Genomic DNA, 10,310 nt, shown 5'->3' on the forward strand with positions numbered 1-10,310 from the left:
AAAAGCCGTTGAAGGCAACATAAAATGTCATTTATAGATCCTCATGTACTAGGGTATTCAATCGATTAACCGTCTAAAATTAATCGGTTAACTGTTCGAATAATTTGAAATTGCCGATTTTCAAATAACAAATAAACCGATTAATTTGTGTCGATTAACCGTCTAAAATTAATCGGTTAACTGTTCGAATAATTTGAAATTGCCGATTTTCAAATAACAAATAAACCGATTAATTTGTGTCGATTAACCGAAAATCCTTTTTTTTTGCACTTAAAAAAATGCTTTTGTATTTATTTATCCGTTTCAATTCAAATACAAATTTCAAATTAAAATTAGATATTTTTTGAACATCCTATAAACATGATCAGTGAGTATGTATGTATAACAACTGACATATTTAATTTACATGTATTTGAAACTTTGTTTATATTTACATGTATAGACGAAACTTTTTTTGAAATGTGTGAGTTTTTTGAAAAAACTCACACATCGCTAATTTGCTGCAACAACGTCATAATTCAAAAAAAAGTCGTTTCGAGAAAAACGTCTTTGAATATTTTATGACATTTTACTATTTCTTAAATAAATTTTCAACAAATCATGCGATTTCAGAAATATAAATAGTAGATGTTAATATCTTTCTAATCTGTATTTAACCCAAATTTTTACTTATCAAATATACGAGAAAACATGAATTTTAATTTTGATGTTTACAACAAAAAAACACTCTCACACTTCTTTGAAAACTGATAAAACTATATGAAAGATTATAGAACAGCGCATATTTTGTATTACTCAGTTCAAAAAACACGGATTTTGAGTTATGACGTTGTTGCAGCAAGTAGGCGATATGTATACAAAAATGATCTAAATATCTTATTTGCTGTTTTTTATGTTTTTGTACACAAAATTTGTTGTTGTATTTTCAATTTAAAATTAAAATAGAAATTATTCGGTTAATCGAATAATTTTAAATTAATCGATTATTAACAGAATAAATCTAAACCTCGATTAATTATTTGCTCGATTAACCGATTAAACCAGAAACCCGATTAATTGAATACCCTATCATGTACAGTGAAGTTTTAAAAACTGAAGCTGAAAAGTCAAATTCAGTGGCGTATGTTTTGGGAAATTCACACACCATTACTTTAAATAATTTTTAACTATGGACACAGACGTCTCAAGATTCATTCATGATCTTAACGAAAAAATTCTTGACAGAACAAACTTGGTACCTACTAATTTATCTGAAATTAAATCCTGTATATTTTTATTGAAATAATAAAGCACCAGGGTTAGATGGTATTAATATTACTTTTTTGAAATTTTAAGTAAGCTTTTCAATTCTTGTTTAATAGAAGGATATTTTCCAATGACTTTTAAGAATCCCAATTTATAAGTCAGTAAATTATCCTAAATTATCGTCCAGCTATAGACCAATCAGCATTCTAGATTTTTCGAATCAAATTTTGATCAACAGTTTGAATTTTGTAAAAAGCATTCTACTATACACCAACTTTATAAGCAGACGATGATGCTTTTCCTACACGTATTCCTACAAAACATTTATATTCCAGGGCAGTTTTTATCCTACTGAAGGATAATATCAAATATTCCGACCTTACTCAGCAGAAGATCTAAACTTAATTTAAAAAACATGAATCTCATTTGAATTTCATGTGAATTCGCATAATTATAACCTATGGATCCCAAGTCTGGTTTTATAAAGCTGCTAAAACGTATACTAAACAATTGCAGATAATACAAAATAAAAATTTGAAAATCATACACAAGATCATAGAGCGGAAACTAGAAAAAAGAGCAAACAAAAAATACTCAAAATAATCATACTAATACATTCTCATTCTCTCACTTAGATTTTTGACAACTGAGTTAGGTCTTTGACAGAAGAGTTTTCGATCTATGCGATCTATTAATTCATTAAGTATGCAAGTGATCATTTAATGAAAAATGCTATAATAAGAAATTTGCTAAATAACCCTTAAGACTCTTTTGTAATTATTATTATAATCATTTCTGATTGTTTTTAAATTTCCTATACCGTTTATGTTTGTACACGATTTTTTATACTACTTTACCTTAATACTGTGATATTAGTAATTTGTTTATTTAATTATTTAGTTGTTAATTGTTGTAATACTCTTAAGTAAATCCTCATAACATTGTAATTAATTATTTTATAAAGGTTTAAATAAAGAGAGAATAATTTAAATATAATAATCAAAATGGTCACCGAAAAAAAGTACGTTGAAAAATAATTAAAACTTTTCAAAAAAGTCCAATACGGACTTTCAATAAAAATGGCACAAGATCTGAAGGTTCATCATTACACTGTTTCCAAAGCCACTAAACAGTATAATGAAGACTTGAACATTGAAAGGAAACCTGGATCAGAAAGTAAAAAGGTCTAACAGATATTGATAAGCCAAAAGAAGTCGAACAATTCTTTTGAAGAGCACCGGACATTTCTATCAGAAAAGCAGGTCGTAAAGTTAAATGCTCTGATTCTTCCACAGAGTCCAAGAGCCAAAAATGATACCAGTTTAAGTCGTATAAAGTTCAAAAAGTTCCAGATCGCAATGTGTTAAAGAACTTAGAATCAAAAGAACGAGCGAAAAAATTGAGGTAAAATTTTATAATATTGAATACATGAATACTTGATTCAATTACGAAATAAATGAAAACAGTTCACCACAGATTATTACAGATATGAAACAAATGACAGTTGTCAAAAAAGTTTGGAATGGTTTTGATTTGCAGAGCGAGATAAAAAATGCAATTTTCAATAGGCAACTAGTGTGAAATATATTTGTCCCTCTTTTCAAAACATAACCATTTTGACATTTTCTTTTGTTATTTTTCTATTGAGACCAGCTGATTCATATCTGTATAATTTCTGCAGTTCACTATGTGAAAAATATTTGAATTGACACTGTTTAGGAAATAGTTTTTTCTGTGCAAGTATGAGTTTTTTTTGTCTCACTCTTTATTTAAGTTTTGTAAACAAAAATATAAGACAAATTTGGGAAATTTGTAAAGTATCAAAATCTACTCACATTTAAAAATAACGCTAATATGCATTCTTTACACATATTCATAAAAAAATTTAAATTTTAAGAATGTTTTAAAGCTAAATTTCCATACAAAATTTGATTTTAAAATGTTGTTTAAATTTAAAAATTGTTTATGAATACGGCCTTTAGTATTGAACAAAGTGACTTTTTAATATTCGTATTATACCAAAGTTTTTTATAATCATTTTCAAATACCTTTTTTGCATTGTTAAAATGTTTTTCTTTCCTTACTACTGCTACACAATTATTGTTGTTGCTCTCTTTTCATCCCTAAAAGTATGCTTGGAAAATTTGTTTTTCCATTTTCGTTTTCTTTATTTATCTTTTTTTCTCAGTCTTTCGCAAGCAATCGCACAACAAACATCACAGACAGAGAGAAAAAAAAGAAGAAATATTGTGCAATACATATTCATTGTAAACATTTTCCTTTTTCTGTAATAAATATGTAAATAATTTTAATTAAAAATAAAAAAAAATAAAAATAGAAACAAGTGCAAAAAACTATAAAATCAATGTCAATGTCAAGTACCCAACAAAATAACGATAATTTTACACCCGTAATTGGTATTTTATGCATCGATATTGCAGTAGATTTACGAAAAACGTACGGAAATGATTATCACAGTTACATTGATGCTTTGTATGTTAAATATTTGGAGTCAGCTGGTGCCCGGGTCATACCAATTTGGTAAATATTTAAATAAAAGTAAATAAATATTTATAAATTGGCAAATATTGATGATGCATTTGATTTGAATTTATTGTTGTTTTGTTTTTACTGTTTGTAAACAAACTGAAACAAATAAAGAAAAATGCAACAACAACAATCATAATATTGTTTAGCCGTGAAAAGAATTGTATTGACTTAACCCATTGTAAGCAAGTGCTAGTTAGTTAAACAAAAAGAATATTTTTTTGTTATTGATTTCCTAAAAAAACGGTAAAAGATAACAATATGGATATTTTCAAATATATATATTTTAAAATAGCTCTGAGTCATTAAAATTTTTATTTATTTTAATAAATTCTGGACTTTATTTTTACGTTAATTTTAAATATTTATTTTTTTCTCGTATATATCTTGCTATTTATTTGTTAAATCACACAATAAATGCATTGTTACACGTTCAATTATCAAATGAGTCAATTAAATATAAAATAGTAGTAGGTACATTGCATCATACATACTACATTGCATTGTATTGTATGTAGTATTATTTAAAATACAAAATCTAAGTAAATTTTTACACTCGATCACTTACATGCAAACTCTAACACTATACAATACAAATTTATTAATTTTTTTACTTTCTTTTTATAGTTTTATTAGTTATTTAATTTATCATTTGCATTCATGCTGCATTGTTTTTAATACAAAATTATGGAAATAATAATTAATATGACAGTTATTGCTAGTATTTCTATGTTTCGAAAACTGAATTGAATTTAAGTTTGCTGATTCTAGTTAAATTTGTATTCAGATAAGCCAGTATTACTTGCGCCAAGTTATACATAGTTCTTTAGAAATTGAAATAGAAGTGACTCATACGTGACTGAGCAAGCAATTCAGTTCATTTTGTTCATATGAACCTACTTTTCAATCTCAAACACATTGAAGACAGCTGGCTACATGACTACAAATGCAGCTGGCTGCAGTTGACACTTTAATTCTTTGATTTTACTTTAATAAAAAACAAGTAAGAGAGCTATATTCGGCTGTGCCGAATCTTATATACCCTTCACCAAATTATACTTTAAAATAAAAATTTTAAATATTTTTAGGTAAACAAAATTTAAATTTTTTTCCAGTTGTTTTTTCGAAATTGTTTTTTAAATTTTATATTTTTTTTTTTAGTTTTTAAAAATTTTTTTTTTTAGATTTTAAATATTTTTTTTTAATATTTAGTGAAAAAAAATTTTGGTGAAAAAAAAAATTCGAGTTAAAAAATATTTTTCCGATTTTTACCCATTGTAGGTCCAACTTACTATGGTCTTATATACGTCGTTGCACAGGTCTTTGAAATATCTATCATTAGATATCCATATTGTCTATAATAATGATTTAGTAATCCAGATATGGGTTAAAAATAGGTCAAAAATCGAGGTTGTCCTGGTTTTTTCCTTATATCTCAGCCATTTGTGGACCGATTTTAAATAGCAACCGAGCCGGAAGAATTTCGGAGATATTGATGTATCATTCGTGTATGTAAGTTATTTGGGGGCTTCAGAAAGTTGAAAGAAATTACAAACGGAATGACAAACTTATATATACCGTTGCCACTCATGGTGAAGGGTATAACAAGTAAGAGAGCTACATACATATATAAAATATTTTTAGGAACACAAAATTTTATTTCTTTTTCGAAATGTTTTTAAAATTTTTTCTTTTCGAAATTGTTTTTTATTTTTTTTAAAAAAGTTTTTTTAAATTTTTTTTTTAATTTTTAAAATTTTTTTATTTTGGAAAAATTATTTATGACAAAAAAAAATTTGATAAAAAAAATTCGGATTAAAAAATATTTTTCCCAATTTTGATCCATTGTAGGTCCAACTTATTATAGCTTTATATACATCGTTGCAATGGACTTTAAAATATCTATCATTAGATATCACTATTGTCTATATTAATGACTTAGAGCTAGTTTCTGGGATAGAGATAATCTACATTCTTCGCTTAAACCTAAATTAAACTAAAAATTGTGTTTCTCACTTATTGTTTATATGCTATATAATCTAGGTTTAACTGAGCATCATTGGTGAGTTAAACCTAAGTATAAAATGCCAAAGCACAAACAGATGGAAAATAAAATAAACAATTCAGCACAGCAGCTCTTTGTTTTTATTTGCTTTATTAACATCAATATAATTTTTAATATACATTTTATATACTTTTATGTCGCTTTTTCTTTTAGAAAGTTAAAATTTACAAAAAAAGTTATGTAACGCGGTTGCTTTTTCTTATAAAATGTATAGTATTGCCATATTTATATGAAAAAATTTGAAGAATAAACATGTGATTTGACTGAAAAGTATGGCAATGCTAACAAAATTAATCCACTAGTGAGAAACACAATCATTGGTTAAATTCCGGCAAAATATGTTTCAGGATTAATATAACAGCGTGTTAAGCTGAGTTAACTGACAAGTAAGAAACTAGCTCTAAGTAATCCAGATATAGATCAAAAATAGGCCAAAAATCTTATATCTCAGACATTTGTGGGCCGATTTTGTCGATTTTAAATAGCAACCGATCCGGAAGAATTCCCGACATATTGATGTATGAGTCATGTAGGTAAGTTATTTAGGGGCTAGGGAAAGTTGATTTCAACATATAGACGGACATGGCTATATCGACTTCGCTATCTATAACGATCTAGAATATATATACTTTGTGGGTTCGCAAATGAAAAATGTAGAAATTACAAACGGAAATACAAACTTATATATACCCTTGCCACTCATGACGAAGAACCGTATAAAATTCCAATACTATATATTCTCACCACTTAAGTTTTTGACAACTGAGTTAGGTATTTGACAGGAGAGTTTCCGCTCTATGCGTATTTCTTTATGCCCTTTTTAAACAATTATTTGGAGTAAAAATATGTGGTAATAATTTATATAAATAAAATACATATATTTTTTAAGCAGTAATTTGATTTACATTTTTTATTTCTGTTTTGTAGCTGCCAAAAATATAAATTAGCCTATGTCGGCTATAGCGTCAAATGTAGTCGTGTGCTGTCGTCAAAATAATCGTCTTCATATAAACTTTTTTTTTTTGACCGATTGTAGTCGGTAGCCTGCTGTTTTCAATACGTTTCATGCATTTTGACATTTCATCAGTGTAGCCAGATGAGAGGTTTTGCCCACAACTTGGAGAGTTCAGGATTGGTTTGTGGATAGAATTTAGTGAGGATGGGTTAGGAGATTTTTACAAAATTTGGGGATATTACATTATGTTTCGGGAATGTTAGACAATCTTTATTTTAATTTAATACTGTATGGGTGTATGACTTAAAAATGCGGGATTCATAATAGATGGCGTTTTTTGTTTTTAAAAATGTATATGTAATTTTGAAGGGTACATATCTGTCATTTATTGAATTGAAGATGATTTTTTTTGCTTTGAAAATGTCGAATTTTGTGCGTCATATGCAGGATGTTTTTCTTTACTTCAAAAATGCAAACACTTGAACATTTTGTTGGAATTTGACTTGAATGCAAATGTAATTATGTTCTAAACTTGAAAAATATTTGAAAAATTAAATATTATTCAAAAAAAAAACATATGGCGTGAATTTATGTTTCCTTTTCACTGGAGAACACTATTGAAATAAAGTGTAATACAACTGTAATTCAATTGTTTGACTATAACTCAAGGCTTGATTTACACTTGCTTACAACTTGAATGCCAGTAAAAATGCTTATTGGGATTGTATGACGACTTTTTGAATTTCCCACCTATTAACTAAAAGGGGAACACCGCTTCTGTCAACAGGAATCTGTCAGTTGTCTGCTGTCAAAATTTGAACAAGTAGCGTTATTGACTTGAGGAGAAGAGAAAATGGAATGAAGTGAATTTCGTGTGCTCTTTAAGCATTAGTTTTTGCGAAATAACACTCAAACCAACGCTAAGCATGATAAATACTATGGGAATTCTGCACCATCAATTTCAATGGTAAAAATGTGGTTTACTGAATTTCGGAAGACGCTGAACGTTCTGGACGCCCAGTTGAGGTCTATACACCCGAAACAATTGAAAAAATTCACGATATGGCGTTGGCATATCGGAGATTGAAAGTGATTTTGGAAGGATCAGTGGTTTCAATTTTGAGAAAGCTTTCCGCTAGATGAGTGCCGCATTTGATCTCAATCAGGTGCACACATGTGCAGTTTCCATGGCAGTTTGGAGGTTTGGAGGCTAGGTGAAATAATGGACCGATTATATCCGATTAATAAAATAATGAGAATAACTTTTTTACCAAAATATCTGGTTTATAATTTTTCGTTTCGCTGAATGTTATTCAGCAATTATTCCATTTATTGTTGTACCTTTATAGTCGCGCCATAGGAATCTTTAAAAATATTTCTTATTTATTGTTTCTTTTAAGGATAAATCGTGGCCGCTCTTATTACGAGGCCATAATGAGCAAAATAAATGGGTATGTAGTATGTTATTGTTGCAAACTTGGAAGCTATTGATAAAAACAAAAATATGTTTCTCACAGTATTTTGCTGCCCGGTGGTGCCGTATACTTTGATGCTAAATACTGTACGGGAGATTTGCGCAACGATTGTGTTCAAAGTTCTAAATATATTTATGAAATTGCCAAAGACTTAAGTGTAAAGGGCCACAATTTTCCTTTGTGGGGTACATGTATGGGTTTCCAGTTAATGCTAACACATTCGGCTGATCTCGTAGATATACGACAGGATTGTCAGCAAATGCACTGTTCGTTGCCGGTCAAGTTTGAAAGTGATAAAGGTGGGTTAATCAAAAAAGTAATTATTATAAAATGAAAGCATACTTTAAGGATGTCTTTAAAATACATTACTGCTGGCCAGTATTGCCAATCGAGGAAGATATTCACTCGTCATCATGATTATGATTCATATCATTTCTCATTTAATTACATAATAGAATTAATATTTGTATATATAGTTTTAGCATCATCCAAACTATTTGCACATATAGACAACGAGGTAAAATTAAAAATGTCCTCACTACCATTTGGTGTGCACTATCATCAGTATTGCATCACAAAGGAAGACTTGTGTATCAATAAAATTGATAAACAATGGACAGTTTTGGCCTGCAATGAAGATGAAAAGGGCTTGGAATTTATCACTATAATTGAACACAATAGGTATTTGTAAATTATTGTAGTTTTTTTTCATAATTCAAATATTTATAGTTTTCTTATTTTACAGTTTACCCTTCTATGGCTCACAAATACATCCCGAACGTGTAATATTCGACAATTTTGTGTCGAACAATATATCCCATCATTGTTTAGAATGTTTTGAGTTGGCTCAGTATTTTGGCAAATTTTTTGTTCATCAATGTAATCTAAATGAAAATCGTTTCAATAGCAAGGAAGAAGAGTCACGACACTCTATTTATCATTTTCCTATAGTACTTAATGTAACAGCTGATAGGAAACAATTTCGTCAATATTATTTATTTAAAGATGATGCCGATTATCCCAAAGAACTGGAAAATTAAATATAAGTATGAAATACAACTTTAATTTGCGGCAAAATACAAACATTGTGAAAGGAACGTGATATTTTAAATAAGACTTATAATGCCATTATTACTTACATAGTTGCTATAGTTACAATAACTAAATATGTAAAAACTAGTTTATGAGAAAGATTTCAGAATATTTTATTTCAAGGTCCTCATTTTATAACACGAAACGACAAAGGTTTGAGCAAATTTGTGCGTTAAATATTGCAGTTTGAAAACTTCATCCTGTATGCCTTATACAAATTTCTTTCGTTATTAAAACGAGGCCTTTGCAACAACCATGTGATCATTTATTTATAATTAATTATAATATACCTCCGTATTCTGAAAGTTATACCATTGACAAGTTATTTAGAAAACAAAAAAATTTACAACTTTTGTATGGAAATTGTTATTAAAACATTTTTATAATAATTTTGTCATTATCATGAGAATACTCTCGAAAATCGATTTAGCAATTGCCTATTAAATAAACAAATATATTAAAAAATTTGGATTTTTTTTAACGGACTTAATAAATTCCGAACGGAATACTATGCATTTTAAAATATTGCTTGCTTTCATACAATCATAACCCTATTTGTATAGAAATACTTACTATATTTTTAATCTAATGAAAAGTGAATATATTGGTAAAGACTAATTCGTTATCTTAGTACGCAAACGTGCCAAGTTCCATTTTTTTAATTTTACAGTAGAGACAAAAAACGTTCTATCTTTTTTGCTTTCAATATTCTTTAGATCTATAAACGCAGTTCTCTCCTATGATCTGTTGGCTTTAAGTATCAGTTGAAAAAATAAAATAATTGAAATGACTTTAGAAACTGAAGCCATTTTTAAGGCCCAACTATAATATGCATAAGCTAGCTTAAGGTAATGTCAAAACCAAACGAAAAGTCTGTCAAATGCTTAAGGAAATCCGAAGAAACTTTTAGGTGGCTATAATGTACTTACTA

At 28.2% G+C, this 10,310-nt stretch overlaps 1 protein-coding gene across 1 annotated transcript; it reads left to right on the plus strand.

Moving 5' to 3' along the window:
- The first annotated feature begins 3,447 nt into the window (after nt 1-3,447).
- On the plus strand, nt 3,448-9,827 carry l(3)72Dr (lethal (3) 72Dr). The gene is made up of 5 exons (XM_065504813.1): nt 3,448-3,786; nt 8,213-8,263; nt 8,330-8,586; nt 8,764-8,968; nt 9,033-9,827. The coding sequence occupies exons 1-5, from the start codon at nt 3,611-3,613 to the stop codon at nt 9,325-9,327; spliced, it is 984 nt and encodes a 327-aa protein (XP_065360885.1). The 5' UTR covers nt 3,448-3,610; the 3' UTR covers nt 9,328-9,827.
- Nucleotides 9,828-10,310: the final 483 nt, after the last annotated feature.

Source organism: Calliphora vicina, chromosome 3 (genome assembly GCF_958450345.1).
Source record: "Calliphora vicina chromosome 3, idCalVici1.1, whole genome shotgun sequence".
NCBI lineage: Eukaryota > Metazoa > Arthropoda > Insecta > Diptera > Calliphoridae > Calliphora > Calliphora vicina.